General features: G+C 36.8%; 1 protein-coding gene and 1 pseudogene across 8 annotated transcripts in view; one reads left to right on the top strand and one right to left on the bottom strand.

Annotated features, from left to right (window-relative positions):
- The window catches only part of RERE (arginine-glutamic acid dipeptide repeats), a 636739-nt gene that overhangs the window by 257746 nt on the left and 359812 nt on the right, over nt 1-19181 (bottom strand). For all 8 annotated transcript variants that reach the window (XM_077151415.1, XM_077151419.1, XM_077151416.1 and 5 more), the window contains one exon: nt 18491-18587. In XM_077151415.1, the coding sequence (XP_077007530.1) occupies nt 18491-18587 (97 nt within the window). The remainder of the gene's footprint in view (nt 1-18490; nt 18588-19181) is intronic.
- LOC143655192 (regulator of nonsense transcripts 3A pseudogene) lies at nt 890-2171 on the top strand (annotated as a pseudogene).

Genomic DNA, 19181 nt, shown 5'->3' with positions numbered 1-19181 from the left:
TTAAAGATACAGAAGCCTAGTAAGCCTCAATTCTGAATGTTTCTTAACTCAAACACAGGCACTGGAAACCAGCTTAGGGCAGGGTTTCTTTTCTCAGTACTATTAACATTCCAGACCAAATGATTCCTTTCTTTAAGGAACTGATTGATCCTGTGTATTGGACAACATTTAGTAGCTTCCCTGACCATCCAGTAGCATTACACTTACACACACACACACACACACACACACACACACACACACACACACACACACACACACACTGTTATGACAATCAAAAATGCCTCCAGACATTGCCAATGTCCACTGGGGAGGGAAAAATCGATTTAGAGAAAGCCAAAAGCAGTAGAAACTGAAGCACATGATCTGATAACTTACTACAAAGCTATAGTAAATGGAATTTTCTCTAGCATTATGTCATCTAGCTACTGATTGTACATATGATTTTCACATTAATTTTGTTTGTTCATTTTGCATGGGCAGACACCGGGAATTGAACCTGGGTCTCTGGCATGGCAGTCGAGAAAATTCTACCACTGAGCCACCACTGCACTGCCCGATTTTCACGTTAATTTTATATCCTGTTACTGCATTGAATTATTTCATTGTTGCGTTGTTTTATAATTGATTCTCTGAGATTTTCCAGGCACACAATCTATTATCTACAAAAAGAGAAAGCTTCTTTTACTCTTTCTTATGCCTCTAATTGCACTGGGTCGTACAATGTGGAAGTATAACGCATCCTTGTTTCTAATTTCAATGGCAATGCTAGTGGTTCTCCATTAAATAGGATACTAGCTTTAGGGCTAAGGTATATATACCATTTATCATATTAAGAATATATTTCTCAGTTGGGGGGAGGAGGGGGCGGCTCGGAAGTGAATGTGAGATGCAATCGGAGAAAGAGGTGGCCGGTGGTGCCGGAGGCTCCGGGGCAGCTGCTGCTGCTCGGAGCTCCAGGGGAACGGAGAAGCCACCGGTACTTGCCCCCACGTCGGGGACCCGCGACAGAGATTCAGTTCCGCCGAGAGTCACCACCGCTGCAGGCCGAGACGCCACCCTCCGCCTTCGGCTGTGGGGATGGTGGGGCGGCGCGGGAAAATCGCGCGAGGAGAAGAGGGCGAGTCGAAACAAGGTGGTCATCCAGTGGCTTCCACCCAACTTCGCCAAGGAGCAGTTGGAGAAGTAGCTACATCCACTTCCTGCACACGATTATATTGAATTCTGTACTGCCGACCTTTGTCTTTATCCTCATCTCTACTCAAGAGCATACATTAATTTTAGAAATCCTGATGATGTCCTTCTTTTTAGAGATCATTTTGATGAATATATCTTCATTGACAGTAAAGGCCTAGAATATCCTGCAGTAGTAGAATTTGCTCCTTTCCAAAAGAAATCCAAAAAGAAGCTAAAGAAAAAAGATATTAAAGCCGGAAGCAATGAAGATAATCCAGAATACAGTAAGTTTTTAGAAACTTAACTGCCTAGAAGAAAAGAAAACTTGTGCTAATCCTGAAACTCTTCTGGGAGAGATTGAGGCAAAGACAAGAGAACTCACTGCTAGAAGCACCACACCTCTTCTGGAATATATTAAAAATAGAAAATTATAAAAGCAGAGAATTCGAGAAGAGAAGGAAGGAGGAGGGAGATAGAAAAGAAATGTTTGCAAGAACAGAAAAAAAGAAGAGAAGAAGAAAGATGTAAGAGAAAAGAGGCAGAGAAACAAAACAAAATTGTTGAGAAAGAAAGAAAAATCAAGCCTCTATAAGAAATCCAAAAAGGGAGAGGAACCAACTACAGAGAAACCAAAAGAAAGAGGAGTGGAAAATGATATTGGAGATGGAAAATGGGAAAAATTTCCTTGCTGTACAGTCAAAAAATCCAAACCCTTAGAAATCTCACTGAAGGAGCTCAAGGAAAAGATCATCCAACTATGCAGTAATACCAGCCAGGAGGTCGCATCTGAGCATGTATGGATTCCACAAGCCAAATTTGTGAGGAGAGCTGTGATGGAAGAAAGTCTAAGGCAGAAAATCTACCTGGAGCTGGTTCTGAGAGAGCAAAGAGGCAGAGTAAACCATGTGCAAGCAAACTTGGTGGCATGTATGAACTTCCAGTTCAGTTTTCCAGAGACTAGCAATGGCATTCCTGCAATCTATAAATTGCCCTGAAATATAATATGTCAGATAAATTAACCTTTACTTAGAAATATAGAGGGGTGGCCCATAGGCGTCTAGAAACCACTCCTAAGAAAGAATTATTATTTTTTAATTCAGCAGAATTTTAGATGTAGAATAGTAGATGTTCCCATTCCTATTATAAACTAGTATTTATCATTTAGCCAAACAAAGGAAATGATCTTCTTAGGAAAATAGGAAAGTGTGACCAAAACAGGGAAGAAAGTTAGTACTGTATCCATGTGAATTGTGAGGTACTTTAAGTATCTTGTAGGAATAAGTTGTGCTTTATCTTACACATTTATAAGCATGTGATCTGTTGGAATCTATATCTGATTGTGCTTTTCCTTAGTTTTACACGAGCCATGGTCAGGGAAGTAAGCAATTCTCATTTCATTAAACTTTTGTAATTCAGCCACTTTTGTGCCTTCAGTTAGAAGTATTTCTCAAGTTTTTATTATATTTTAGAATAGTCCCCCTAACAAGAACCCTACCACTAGATAAAATCCAACAGCTTTGGGGGGCAGGGACCAAGACGGCGGCTTAGCAATGTGCGCGTTTTAGTTTGTCCCCCAGAACAACTACTAAATACAGTTCCGAACAGCTCCCGGAGCCACGTCAGTGACCAAACACACAGAGTACCCCAGTCTGGACCAGCTGGACTGGCTGCAAGCCTCCGCAAAACCGTGAGTTCCCCAAGCTGTGGCGGCCGGCGTCCAGCACCCCTTTCCCACAGGCGGCTCCCTAGAGGAAAAGGAAAGAGACTCTAAACCTGGTCAAGGCAGAGGTCGCTCATTGGGCTCATGGAAAAAGAGGAAAGGGGAGGAAACAGAGGCTTTAGTGGCTGTGTCTCTACAGAGACTTGGCAGCCTCTGGATTCAGCGGCGGGATTTCTCAGGCTGCAACTGCCCCAGGCATAGGCAGAAACGGGCTGTTTTCAGGGCTGTCTCCCACCTGTGCCTTCCCCAGGAGAGGGGTGGAGCCCAACTCAGGTGGAATCCCTCCCTCAAAGAATTCAGACCACAGGGCTTGGCAATTTGAAGCCATTAAAACCAGCCTACAACCTCTCCTCCCTCTCCAACAAGTCCCCAGCAGGAAGAGTGTTTCCAAGTTAAAAGTGCAGCAACATCTTTTGCTGGTGCGACCCACAGGCAGACGCGCCACATACTGGGCAGGATAAGAAAAACAGAGCCCAGAGACTTCACAGGAAAGTGTTTTAACCTGCTGGGTCTCAACCTCAGGGAAAACTGACGCAGGTGACTCCTTGCCCCTGACAGGAGGCCAGTTTAGTCCATGAAAACCCAGGTCGAGTCTATAATACCTACGTAGATCCTCCTAAGGGTGGGGAGGGAAAAGGCACCATACAAGCAGGGCAAGAAACAAGAAAACAAGAACTGAAAAATTATTCTCCGTTAAACAAACCTAAGCTAGAGGTCCAGAAAAAGCTGAACTGAAGGTCAAAGAACAGATAGAAAACAAATTCATCTAGCATGAAAACCCTAGGTAAGAGAAGTGAAAGCAATCACCAGAATAAACTAATTAAGGTAATTAAATGTCTAAACTCCAGCAAAAAATAACAAATCACACTAGGAAAATTGAAAATATGGCCCAGTCAAAGGAACAAACCAGTTCAAATGAGACAGAAGAGCTGAAACAATTAATTCAGAATATACGAACAGACATGGAAAACCAAATCAATGAATTCAGGGAAGATATGAAGAAGGCAAGGAACGAAAAAAAAGAAGAAATGGAAAGTCTGCAAAAACAAATCACGGAACTTATGGAGATGAAAGATACAGTAGAAGAGATGAAAAAAAAAACAATGGAAACCTACAATGGTAGATTTCAAGAGACAGAGGTTAGAATTAGTAAACTGGAGGATGGAACATCTAAAATCCAACAAGATACAGAAACTATAGGAAAAAAAATGGAAAAATATGAGCAGGGACTCAAGGAACTGAATGATAATATGAAGCACACAAATATACGTGTTGTGGGGGTCCCGGAAGGAGAAGAGAAGGAAAAAGGAAGAGAAAAACTAATGGCAGAAATTATCACTGAAAATTTTCCAACTCTTATGAAAGAACTAAAATGACAGATACAAGAAGTGCAGAGCACCCAAAAGAGAATAGATTCAAACAGATGTTCTTCAACACACTTACTAGTCAGAATGTCAGAGCTCAAGGAGAAAGAGAGGATCTTGAAAGCAGCAAGAGAAAAGCAATCCACAAGGGAAACCCAATACGACTATGTGTAGATTTCTCAGCAGAAACCATAGAGGCGAGAAGACAGTGGGATGATATATTTAAATTACTAAAAGAGAAAAACTGCCAATCAAGAATGCTATATCCAGCAAAATTGTCCTTCAAAAATGAGGGAGAAATTAAAACATTTTCAGACAAAAAGTCACTGAGAGAATTTGTGACCAAGAGACCAGCTCTGCAAGAAATACTAAAGGGAGCACTAGAGACAGAAACGAAAAGACAGAGAGAGAGGTATGGAGAAGAGTGTAGAAAGAAGGAAAACTACATATGACATACAAAATACAAAAGGCAAAATGGTAGAGGAAAGTACTACCCAAACAGTAATAACACTAAATGTAAATGGATTGAACTCCCCAATCAAAAGACACAGACTGGCAGAATGGATTAAAAAAAACAAGATCCTTCTACATACTGTCTACAGGAAACATATCTTAGACCCAAAGATAAACATAGGTTGAAAGTGAAAGGCTGGGAAAAGATATTTCCTGCAAATAACAACCAGAAAAGAGCAGGAGTAGCTATACTAATATTCAACATATTAGACTTCAAATTTAAAACAATTAAAAGAGACAAAGGATAGTATGTACTAATAAAAGGAATAATTCAACATGAAGACATAACAATCATAAATATTTATGCACAGAACCAGAAAGCCCCAAAATACATGAGGCAAACACTGCAAACACTGAAAAGGGAAATAGACACATCTACAATAATAGTTGGAGACTTCAATTCCCCACCCTCATCAATGGACAGAACATCTAGACAGAGGATCAATAAAGAAACAGAGAATTTGAATATTACAAGAAATGAGCTAGACTTAACAGACATTTATAGGACATTACACCCACAACAGCAGGATACACCTTTTTCTCAAGTGCTCATGGATCATTCTCAAAGATAGACCATATGCTGGGTCACAAAGCAAGCCTCAACAAATTTAAAAAGATTGAAATCATACAAAACACTTTCTCAGATCATAAGGGAATGAAGTTGGAAATCAATAATAGGCAAAGCGCCAGAAAATTCACAAATATGTAGAGGCTGAACAACACACTCTTAAACAACGAGTAGGTCAAGGAAGAAATTACAAGAGAAATCAGTAAATATCTCGGGGCAAATGAAAAGGAAAACACAACATATCAAAACTTATAGGATGCAGCAAAGGCAGTGCTAAAAGGGAAATTTATTGCCTTAAATGCCTATATCAAGAAAGAAGAAAGGGCAAAAATTAAGAAATTACCTCTTCACTTGGAAGAAGCAGAGAAAGAACAGCAAACTAAACCCAAAGTGAGCAAAAGGAAAGAAATAATGAAGATTAGAACAGAAATAAATGAAATTGAGAACATGAAAACAATTGAGAAAATCAATAAAATCAGAAGCTGGTTTTATGAGAAAATCAGTAAGATTGATGGACCCTTAACAAGACTGACAAAAACAAGGAGAGAGAGAATGCAAATAAATAATATCAAAAATGGAAGAGGAGACATAATCACTGACCCCACAGAAATAAAGAGAGTAATGACAGGATACTATGAACAACTTTATGCTAATAAATACATCAATGTAAATGAAATGAACAACTTAATAGAAAAGCATGAACAACCAACTTTGACTCAAGAAGAAATAGATGACCTCAACAAACCAATCACAAGTAAAGAAATTGAATCAGTCATTCAAAAGCTTCCGAAAAAGAAAAGTCCAGGACCAGACGGCTTCACATGTGAATTCTACCAAACATTCCAGAAAGAATTAGTACCAATCCTGCTCAAACTCTCCAAAAAAACTGAAGTGGAGGGAAAGCTACATAATTCATTCTATGAAGCCAGCATCACCCTCATACCAAAACCAGGCAAAGATATTACAAAAAAAGAAAACTACAGACCAATCTCTCTAATGAATATAGATGCAAAAATCCTCAACAAAATTCTAGCAAATCGAATCCAGCAACACATTAAAAGAATTATACATCATGACCAAGTAGGATTCATCCCAGGTATGCAAGGATAGTTCAACATAAGAAAATCAATTACTGTAATACAGCATATCAACAAATCAAAGAAGAAGAATCACAAGATCATCTCATTTGATGCAGAGAAGGCATTTGACAAAATTCAACATCCTTTCCTGTTGAAAACACTTCAAATGATACGAATAGAAGGGAACTTCCTTAAAATGATAAAGGGAATATATGAAAAACCCACAGCTAATATCGTCCTCAATGGGGAAAAACTGAAAACTTTCCCCCTAAGATCAGGAACAAGACAAGGATGTCCACTATCACCACTGTTATTCAACATCGTGTTGGAGGTTCTAGCCAGAGCAATTAGACAAGAAAAAGAAATACAAGGCATCAAAATTGGAAAGGAAGAAGTAAAACTCTCACTGTTTGCAGAAGATATGATACTAAATGTCGAAAACCCTGAAAAATCCACAGCAAAACTACTAGAGCTAATAAATGAGTACAGCAAAGTGGCAGGTTACAAGATCAACATTCAAAAATCTGTAGTGTTTCTATACACTAGTAATGAACAATCTGAGGGAAAAATCAAGAAACGAATTCCATTTACAATTGCAACTAAAAGAATAAAATACTTAGGAATAAATTTAACTAAAGAGACAAAAGACCTATACAAAGAAAACTACAAGGAACTGTTAAAAGAAACCACAGAAGACCTAAATAGATGGAAGGGCATACCGTGTTCATGGATTAGAAGACTAAATATAGTTAAGATGTCAATTATACCTAAATTGATTCACAGATTCAACGCAATACCAATCAAAATCCCAACAACTTACTTTTCAGAAATAGAAAAACCAATAAGCAAATTTATCTGGAAGGGCAGGGTGCCCTGAACTGCTAAAAGTATCTTGAGGCAAAAAAAATGAAGCTGGAGGTCTCACGCTCCCTGACTTTAAGGCATATTATGAAGCCACAGTGGTCAAAACAGCATGGTACTGGCATAAACACAGATATATTGACCAACGGAATGGAATAGAGTGTTCAGATATAGACCCTCTCATCTATGGACATTTGATCTTTGATAAGGCAGTCAAGCCAACTCACCTGGGACAGAACAGTCTCTTCAATAAATGGTGCCTAGAGAACTGGATATCCATATGCAAAAGAATGAAAGAGGACCCATATCTCACACCCTATACAAAAGTTAACTCTAAGTGGATCAAAGATCTAAACATCAGGTCTAAGACCACAAAACAGTTAGAGGAAAATGTAGGGAAATATCTTATAAATCTTATAATTGGAGGTGATTTTATAGACCTTATACCTAAAGCAAGAGCACTGAAGAAATAAATAAATAAATGGGAGCTCCTCAAAATTAAACACTTTTGTGCATCAAAGAACTTCATCAAGAAAGTAGAAAGACAGCCTACACAATGGGAGACAATATTTGGAAACGACATATCAGATAAAGGTCTAGTATCCAGAATTTATAAAGAGATTGTTCAACTCAGCAACAAAAAGACAGCCAATCCAATTACAAAATGGGAAAAAGAGTTGAACAGACACTTCTCAGAAGAGGAAATACAAATGGCCAAAAAGCACATGAAGAGATCCTCAATGTCCCTGGCCATTAGAGAAATGCAAATCAAAACCTCAATGAGATATCATCTCACACCCACCTGAATGGCCATTATCAACAAAACAGAAAATGAGAAGTGCTGAAGAGAATGTGGAGAAAGAGGCACACTTATTCACTGTTGGTGGGAATGTCAAATGGTGCAACGACTGTGGAAGGCAGTTTGGCGGTTCCTCAAAAAGCTGAATATAGAATTGCCATATGACCCAGCAATACCATTGCTAGGTATCTACTCAGAGGACTTAAGGGCAAAGACACAAACGGACATTTGCACACCAATGTTTATCCAGCATTATTTACAATTGCCAGGAGATGGAAGCAGCCAAAATGTCCATCAACAGAGGAGTGGCTAAACAAACTGTGGTACATACATATGATGGAATATTATGCAACTTGAAGACAGAATAGGGCGGGCCATGGTGGCTCAGCAGGCAAGAATGCTTGCCTGCCATGCCAGAGGACCCAGGTTCGATTTCCCAGTGCCTGCCCATGTTTAAAAAAAAGACAGAATAAACTTATGAAGTATGTTCATAACTTCCAACATGGATGGACCTTGAGAACATTATGCTGAGTGAGAGTAGCCAAAACTAAAGGACAAATACTGTATGGTCTCACTGATATGAACTGACATTAGTGAATAAACTTGGAATATTTTGTTTGTAACAGAGACCATCAGGAGATAGAAATAGGGTAAGATAATGGGCAATTGGAGCTGAAGGGATACAGACTGTGCAACAGGACTGGATACAAAAATTCAGAAATGGACAGCACAATACTACCTAACTGTAATATAATTATGTTTAAACACTGAATGAAGCTGCATGTGAGAATGATAGAGGGAGGAGGGCTGGGGACATATTGAAATCAGAAAGATAGATGTTAAAGATTGAGATGGTATAATCTAGGGATGCCTAGAGTGTATAATAATAGTGAAATGTACAAGGTATAATTTAAAAAATGTTTTTGCATGAGGAAGAACAAAGGAATGTCATTATTGCAGGGTACTGAAAATAGATGGTAATTAATATTTTAAAATGTCACCTTCTGTGTGAGACTAAAGCAAAAAATGTTTATTTGTTACAAAATTTATATTTTGACTACTGCATTTCCTAATATAACTTGTGTAGTTAGTTTGACTGAACGCCATAAGTACTTGGAATCTCAGGTAGGACATGAGATTTTGTTGGTTTGTCCAGAGTGATGCCCCAATGAATCCCAGAGTTATTTGATCAGTGAGTGGAAAAGTACCTGCAAAGCCCCCTTCGGGGAGTGGTGAGAACGGGGAGAAATTCAACTTCCCCAAGTTGAATTCTTGATATTCTCACAAACAGTGTGGACAACCAAAGCTATAGGCAGAGCGCCCAGTCTTGGGGTTTGTTCATATGAAACTTAACCCCACAAAGGATAGGTCAAGTCTACTTAAAATTTAGGCCTATGAGTCACCCCCAAGAGAGCCTCTTTTGTTGCTCAGATGTGGCCCCTCTCTCCAGGCAACACAACGAGCAGTCTCACCACCCTACCCCTCTGTACGTGGGACATGACTCCCAGGGGTGTGGGCCTTCCCGGCAACATGGGACAGAGATCTTGGGATGAGCGGAGACGCAGCATCAAGGGATTAAGAAAAACCCTAGAATGAGCTGAGACCTAGCATCAAGGGATTGAGAAAACCTTCTCGACCAAAAGGGGGAAGAGGGAAATGAGACAAAGTGTCAGTGGCTGAGAGATTCCAAACAGAGTCGAGAGGTTATCCTGGAGGTTATTCTTATGCATCAAGTAGATATCATCTTGTTATTCAAGATGTAATGGAGAGGCTGGAGGGAACTGCCTGAAAATGCAGAGCTGTGTTCCAGTAGCCATGTTTCTTGAGGATGACTGAATAATGATACAGCTGTAACAATGTGACTGTGTGATTGTGAAAACCTTGTGTCTGATGCTCCTTTTATCTACCTTGTCAACAGATGAGTAGAACATATGAAATAAAAATAAATAATACGGGGAACAAATGTTAAAATAAATTTAGTTTGAAATGCTAGTGATCAATGAAGGCAAGGGGTAAGGGGTATGATAGGTATAATCTTTTTTTTTCTTTCCTGTGTTCGTTTTATTTCTTTTTCTGAATTAATGCAAATGTTCTAAGAAATGATGAATATGCAACTAGGTGATGATATTGTGAATTACTGATTATGTATGCTGTTTTATTTTGTTTCTTTTTTTTTAATTAATAAACAAATTTTTTAAAAATCCAACAGCTTTAAATTATTGCCATTTAAGCAGTGTGGTCACTGACTTTGATTGGTGTGCTCACATTATATACCCATTAAGGTATAAGGATTTGCCTAAGTTAGCATAAATGTCATCATTTGGGGACATAGATAACCTAGGTATGGCATCAAGAATCTTTCTGTAGTCTGAGACAGCTTTCTTTTTAAATAACTTACTGTATCTGTCTGAAAATGTGCTTCTCTTTTTACAGAAATTTTTAAATATTCCTGCATTTTGGACATTGTGCTTTGTACCTTTTATTAAATAAAAAATTTTGTTCCTATGGATTCTTAAGTTCAGTTATGCTACTTCTCCTACATTAAATTTTACATAATCAAATATTGCTTTTTAAAATGTAACTTTAATTATCTGAGTATTTTGCTGATTATATGCATTCTGTGTTATTTATTAATTATTAAATGTTTCTATTTATCAAAAAAAGAATGTGCTTCTCAACTCTTATTTTCTTAAGGGTTTTTAGAAAAATCATTAACAGGTGCTGATTTTTGTCAAGACTTTCACAGAGATAATATTATGTTTTTCCACTTAGATTTATTGATACGGTATATAATATTAATAGAGAGTCTCTAATATTTAACCAACCTCACATTCCTGGAATAAATTCCACTTGATCATAATGTGTTTTTTTTTTTTAATGTGGTGGTAGAATTTAAAAAATAGATTTTGATTAACTACAGCTAATATTTTTTCTCATCATTAGCTTCTTCTATGTCTCTTATTACCTTCTTTGTGCTTTTTTTCATTTGTTGTTCCTTTTCTACTTTGAGTTGGGTATTTAATCCACTTAATTTTATTTTTTCATTTTATTGATGTATTTAGCACAATTAATTTTCCTTTGATCACTGATTTAAAGGCATGCTATACAGTATTCTACTATACAGTATTTTTACTGTCATTTAAAAAAATTCCTTAAAAATTTCAGCTCGTATGTCCTCTTAGATCCAGGAGTTGTTAGGAAATTTTAAACTTTCAGGTTTTAAATTTACATTTATAATTTGAATGTAAAAATAAAAGTCTACAAAACTGGTAAGAATTTCAGAACACTCCTGAAAGACACAAACGCTAACTTGAACACGTGGGAAAACATCCCTGTTACTGGACAGAAATACTCAACCTGTAATGTCTCCATAGGCTAATTTATAAATTCACTGCAATTCCAACAAAAATATCAACAAACTATTTTATGGAACATTAACAGTTAATAAAAATACCAAAGGTTCTGTGGAAAAGTCAGTACTAAGGTTAACAGCTAATACTTAGGTTCACTTGGAAAAACAACTGAAAAGGGGAGAGAACTAGCTTCATCAGATATTAAAACTTAGTATGAAGTCTCTATAATTAGAAATGTGGTACTGACATATATATAGGCAAACAGACCCAAAAAAGGGAACAGAAAGCTCAGAATTAGTCCCAAAATACACATGGAAAATAGTATGTGATAAATATGGCATTTAACTCACTGAAGTAATAAAGGATCAAGTGGGCAGAGTTCCTCTTAAGATGTCCTATAGGGCAAAACCTTTTATTATGACTTAAAATCCAGAGGCAATGACAGAAAGATTGATAAAGAAAAGTAAAAAAAGTCTTACATGATAAAAAAAAACTTTCAGAAAGAGAGAGGAAAAGATAAAAACCCAACAGAAAAATGGGGAAAGGACAATTTACAAAGAGAGACACAATAATGTCCCTTGAACAAATGAAAGACTGCTCAAACTCACTCAATGTTAGCAAAATAAATTAAAATAACCCTGAAACACCATTTCTCACCTGTCAGATTGGCAAAAATTAAATAAGAATATATTCTACTGGGGAAACAGGCAGTCTCATACATTGTTGGAGGTAATGCAAATTGACATGTGCCTTCTGAAGGGAAATCTGACAATAGCTAACAAACTACAAACACATAAACCTTTTACTCCAGCAATCTTACTCCCACACCCTGAAAACACACACCCAATAATAGGAAAATACATATGCACAAGGATAGTCATCACAGCATGATTTATAACTCTAACATCCTAGAAACTATCTAAATATCCATAAACGAGAGGGTAGTTGAATAAATTATGATACATCTACACAACAGAGTATAATGTAGCTATATAAAACAATGAAGAAGATTCCGCTGGGATCTGGAGAATTAATATGGAACAATTCTAAAACATAACCAGTAAGTTAATAAGCAAAGTACCAAAGCGCAATATGCTACGCTTCACATAAAATAGGAAGGTTATTAGAAAAATATACCTGTATTTGCTCATGTGTGAAAAGAATGTACAGGAAGGCTAAACCAGGAAGTCAAATGGTCAGTTTCCTATAAGAGGCGGGTAGGTGAGAGGAGGGAACATGGGGAAATGGGAAGAACATGATAGTAAGGTTGAAGAGAATATCTTCTGTATAGCTCTGACCCTCAGAGTCACAGCAACACTCCACAAAGCCTCAGAAATCTCAAAAATAAAGAGGTCATAATCGACAAAGGAAGAATCAGAAATGGAATACAAAACGCTAGCAAATAAGCAATCATACTTAGGGGGTGTGTCAAAGAACAGGAATTTAGAAAACAGTATCTTGCCTAAATACCACAAAAGACAAAAATACAACTGATAAAAGTATTTCTCAAAAGGATATGGGTTACAAATTCTGAAACTAATATTCGTATATTCTAGAACTGAACAAACAAAAACAATATATTTTAAACAATTAGAATTTAATTTCTCACTGTTGGAGAAAAAATTACAAATAAGGGTAGGGGAAGAATAAAATGAACCTTGTGGTGTTACACTGGAATCTGAGTTATCAGTATTACCTCACTGTTTTTGATAGACAAAAAAACGACAGAGAGATGTTCATATAACTTAGGTTAGTGTATGTGTATACAAATATATATCCAGTAGTAACAACCACATCTAATATCCAGATCTTGGTTTCTGTATTAGTAAGGGTTCTCTAGAGAAACAGAATCAACCAAAGATATCTGTAAATATGAGATTTTATAAAAGTGTCTCATGCAACTGTGGGGATGCATGAGTCCAAACTCCATAGGGCAGACCGCTACCTCTGATGAAGGTCACTGTGAACTCTCTAGGAGAGGCTAACTGGTTGAAGAAGAACAATCTCTCTTCTCCCATAAAAGTCTTCAACTAATATGATTTTCTCATTGCCCAATTGACTGTAGATGTAATCAGCCGCAGATGCAATCAGCTAATTGATGATTTAATAAACCAGCCTTCTGGTTTATTAACAAGTCATGAAATCTCCATGCAGTGATGATTAAGGCTCTGCTTCTTACCAGTCAACCGGGCACCACCTTGCCAAGCTGACATGTGTACGTAACCATCACAGTTTTTAAACACCACTTTTCATTAAAAGAAGCCAAGTCTCCTTGAAGAATGGCTGATTCCAGGGATAAGGCAGGGAAAATACAAGATGAGCCTACAGCAATTTGTAGAGCCCAACAATAAGTGCTAAAAAAAAAAAAAGGTGGAGCCTGGTCAAAAGAGGTTAAACCCACCTGAACTTTCTCCTAATGGCCAAAGCCGGAGCAATTAGAACAACACAAATGAAAATATTAGATAAAATTCCCAGTAGGTAAGCACCAAGGATACAACTGTTGCAGATGAGATCCACTGAGGGAAGCTAAAGCTAAAATTAGTCAGTGAAACACAATTTTGCATAATCTCAACTTAATCTCTCCATAATTAATGAATAACTATGGGAGAAAAGATACTTTACAGTGGAGAAACATGGAAGAAACAGTTTTAACCAAGAGGTCATGGTCAACATCACCAGAAATAAGACATGTCAACATCATGAACCTGATATTAAGTACTCATCGTTACATAATTTCTGTGGTATTCTTGCCCCAAATGCATAACTTCAATCCAATCATGTGGAAACACCAGGCAAGCCTAAAATGTGAGACATTTGGCAAAATAATTGATCAATAATCTTTAAAAGTGTCAAGGTCATGACAGACAAGTTAAAATACTGAGAAAGTGTTAAACATTGCAGGAGATCAAAGAGAAATCACAACTAAATGTAATGTGGGATCCCAAATGGAAACTGGGAACAAAAAAAGGATGTAAGTGAAATTCAGTTAGTGTTTTTTAGTCCAATGGTATTATACCAATAACGGCAGAATTTTTGTCTGCCATGCGGGGACCCGGGTTTGATTCCTGGAGCCTGCCCATGCAAAAAAAAGTAAGCTCCAAATAAAAAGCTAACGAAAAGGGCCTATGTCGTATTCGAGGGCAGACAAGGTATCTTATCCAAGTAGGTGTTCCTAGCAGTTTAATACAGAGCCCTTTACCTGCTAGTAGCTCAATAATGTGTTAAATGATGACCAAATAAATAAATGAATTGACATGTACCCAATGAAATACTAACCATGTATAAGCAAAACAAAAATGCTGTAAGTCAAAGTTATTTCACATATATAAACAATTATAGATTAGAACCAAGAAATGACTCTTAAGCCACAAAAGTAAGATCTATGAAGCATCAATAAACTCTTTAGGGAACTGGTAGGAATTAAGGCATATTTTAAACACTAAGGAATGTTTGGGGAATTGTACACAGATGTAATTAACATGTTTCCCTAACACACATACGATTCTAACTACCTGTAACAAGGTAAGGATATCAAGTAAGTCAGGATGGAAAGTTCTGAAAAGCTAAATCATGGCTTCCTGGCCCTGGCCTTCCAGGAAATTCACTTAAAACATCTTCCTATAATATGAATTACTAGGTAAGATGATAGCTGGTAACCTGACTTACCCTAGGATATTTTATATCCAAGTGATTATTTGATCAAGGCTTTTATGATTTCATGTGTTGCCCTCCACAGATTCAAGCCCACAATAAATATTCGATAATAATCTGTTACGAGTGTACTAAACTCGAACACGTCTGCTTACATTGTATGTTCTCAGTCCAGCCACAAAGCATTAACTCTAGGTGGTTTTATCATCAATAAAGCATTACCCTCCACTCTAGGGAACAAATAACATAGCTAACAAATTGCAAATTCCAGGTATATTTGCTAACTCTCAGAGCACTTAATAAATGGCTCCCTGAGCTAAACTTTTCTCCCCATACCAGAAGTAATCTGAGTACCCCAATAACCCATCCACCCAATTCAATAGTCCACAAAGAAATAAAATGGGTGGATACTGAGTAATCATACTGTCAAAAACTAAGCTCAGAATTAAACTTAATTTCACTTTTTCTCTTCTTCTTTTGCATTTTTAAGAACTTAATTCAAATTCAATGAACAAAGAAAGAACTACTCTGATACTAAGTATGACTCAGCACTAAATGCAAGACACTTTTGCAAAGCACTTTTCTATACCTTATCTTACTGATGTAGGTTCTGTCATGTGATCTTGAATAACCCTATTAAAGAAGGGTTCAAAGGTTAACAAATTTAAAGATATGTAGTAGAGCCAGGATGCACAATGAAGTGTCTAATGTCAATCCAGTACTCTTTCTATTTTATCACTGCATCAGCCAAAAATAATTAACTCAGAAAAAGAAGAATTGAAAAATTCTCTATCAATGCTACTAACTTTACCAAATAGTTATACTGATAAATGCAATGAAATTAAAAAAATAAGCAATTGTAGAAACTTGGTTTGAAAAGTAGGGATGAGGAAGAAACAAGGCAAGGATTTAAAAATAGCAGCAAACCCAGGGGTGTGGACCTTCCTGGTAACGTGGGACAGAAATCCTGGAATGAGCTGAGACTCAGCATCAAGGGACTGATAAAAACCCTAGAATAAGCTGAGAATTAACATCAAGGGATTGAGAGAACCTTCTCGACCAAAAGGGGGAAGAGTGAAATGAGACACTGTCAATGGCTGTGAGATTCCAGAGTCAAGAGTTTATCCTGGAGGTTATTCTTACACATTAAGTAGATATCACCTTGTTATTCAAGATGTAGTGGAGAAGCTGGAGGGAACTGCCTGAAAATGTAGAGCTGTGTTCTAGTAGCCATGTTTCTTGAAGACGATTGTATAATGATAGAGCTTTCACAATGTGACTGTGTGATTGTGAAAACCTTGTGTCTGATGCTCCTTTTATCTACCTTGTCAACAGATGAGTAGAACACATGGAATAAAAACAAATAATAGGGGGAACAAACGTTAAAATAAATTTAGTTTGAAATGCTAGTCAATGAAAGGGAGGGGTAAGGGGTATGGTACGTATAAATTTTTTTCAGTTTTCGTTTTATTTGTCTGAATAGATGCAAATGTTCCAAGAAATGATCATGATGATGAATATGCAACTATGTGATGATATTGTGAATTACTGATTATATATGTAGAACAGAATGATCAAAATAGGAATGTTGACGTTTGTTTGGTGTTTTTTGGTATTTAAAAAAATAAAATAAAAAAATAGCAGCAAAGCAATAATATTGGAGCTTAACGCAGATTTCCACAACTGTGAAGGCCCCACTGTCTCTTCTGGGGATAAACTTGGTTTTGATAGGAAAATGCTACACTCTCACAACTTAGACACAATAAGCAACAGGCACATTTAATTTTCCTTTTGATTCACGGTAGGTTACAGGACAAAGCACTCTCTCCTCCTCCTTAGCCCAACTCTCCAGCTTGAAAGAGAAATATATCAGTTTCCTTCTAAATGAATGAAACGGGCAAGAGTCCCCTCGGAATCACAGTGAGCAACAATGAATTCCTGTAACTGAGCCCTCTGATCTTTTAGAAGAATGGTGCTAAACACTAACATTATTTAGTCTTTTCTAATCTTTTTTTTTGCCCTCCATTTTTTTCATTATATCTGTTTGACCCCCTTTCATGTGTGCATATGGACTATATTATTTGTCTCTTTCTCAAAACTGAATTTATTTTTGGCAGTACTGGTTTATGTTTCGGCGCATAAAGTAAAAGGGAAAGATGGAAGAAAAAGCTATAGCTTAATCCTGCCCCTACCACCAACAAATATTTTTAAATTAAAGTAATCTGGTTTGGATAAAGACAAAAGGACTAAATAAAGATTCCTGGGGTACTGCCATTCAATTGTGTTAATATCAGAAGTGATTTTATAGGTAATGCAGAGCTACTTTCCTAGTAAACACACTGCTGCTGGGAACAAGGCCAGGTTACTAAGCAAGCAACAGTAAGAATCACACCACACCAGCATGAAAAGCAGGGAAATAGGAATCCATCAACAAATGCATACTGTGTTGGATAACTGCAACAAAGATGGTACAGCCTATGGTGCTGAAAATATTTATTATTTGGCCCAAAGAGTTTGCCAAAACCTGCCTTACAGTAAAAATTACTACTAATTTGCCTCGGATAACTGACTTTAGTTATGTAGGCTTGCACAAGAGATTCCAGATGTCTTTGCTGAATATCTTTCTGAGCACTGTAATAGTGAAATTATTTCATTGATGGTACATGTATGTTTTAAAAACTATATTCATTAACACAGGAAGAACATCAGTTGTCTTACTAACCCTAGCAACTAAGAGGCCCAAAGTGTCCCACTTATTCACAAAAAAACAGCCAGAATGTAATGGTGTTTGTTTTTTTTTTTTTTGAGAAGGGCAGAAAATGCTGGCTGGTAAGAAGTAGTCATGGTGCTACTACTTTGGGGCATAATTACCTAAGACATTAAAAAAGTTGTAATGTTATGTTTTACTTCAGAATAAAATCTTCAGTATATTATTCTTCCCACCCCATCCTAAGGCTTTGGGGTAGAAAATCTGTCATATATTCAGAAAACTGAAAGAATAATTTAACAAAAATCCCCAAAAACTCTGCCTAAATTCTTGATTATTTACATGTTGCCAGAATTGCTTCATCCAGTTCTTCACCTCTCTCTTCTGGTGGTAGTAGCTGACTCTTTAGAGAATAAATTGCAGACCATAACACATCATCTTATAAACTTCAACAAACAATACCAGGAAATAAAGACAAAATAACATAGAAAGGGTATTAAAGCCCACACAGATTAGTTAAAATACAGGCAACTTCTGAAATCCCAAAATCCAGAGGTAACTCTGGAGTGTTCACATACCTCAGACAGTAAGAACAGGCTGATTAATATAATGGCTATTAGAAGAGATCTAGAGGGATTAGACTATTTACCTCCCACATTCAATGACTTCTTCACACAAAAGACCATGCCTCTGACTTACCTAAGAGCAGCAGCATGGTAAGTGTCAACATAATCAGAAATGAAGAGCTCTCGGTTCTTGATAACTGGATCAGTAATGACAAGTTCTCTTCCAGAGTCTGTCAAAAAACAATTAATTAATGAAGAAGAAATTAAAATTGAGTTCGCTAAAACAACAAAGGAAAATTTTGCAAGTTTTCTTTTAGGTATATACATCCCACTAAAGAAAGCACAATAAACAAGTGTGCAAAACAGAAAAGAGGAATGGCGTTAACAGGAATAACAGGAATAAAGGGGATATTTTGCTTTCAAGTGATAAAACATCTTATAGGGTGTGTTTTATACTCTACGCTTAAAAGAAGAGAAATAGAGAAGAAAAAGATGAGTATGTTGAGTGTGGGATACATCAGTTTTAAAACATACCATTACTTCTTAACTGTAATCATATATTGTGGTTTGAATGCCAAAAAAATAAAATGATACGTTTTATAACTTATCTCCCAACAGTATCTTCTGACCCATAAAGGTCCCTTAAAACAGAATTCTAACAGGATCTAAACCAATTTGCAGAAATGCATTAAACAAAAAGAAATAAGAAGTAAAGAGAAGAAATAACTATCACATTTTCACAGCTTGTTGGCTACTAAAATATTTTGTGGTTCTACCTTTTATTCTATTATTAAATATTGTAGAACTGTAAAAGCACAGCTTCA

Source organism: Tamandua tetradactyla, chromosome 2 (assembly GCF_023851605.1).
Source record: "Tamandua tetradactyla isolate mTamTet1 chromosome 2, mTamTet1.pri, whole genome shotgun sequence".
Taxonomy (NCBI): Eukaryota; Metazoa; Chordata; class Mammalia; order Pilosa; family Myrmecophagidae; genus Tamandua; species Tamandua tetradactyla.
The sequence above is the reverse complement of the archived record's forward strand: the minus strand, read 5'-3'. Positions and strand labels throughout refer to the sequence as shown.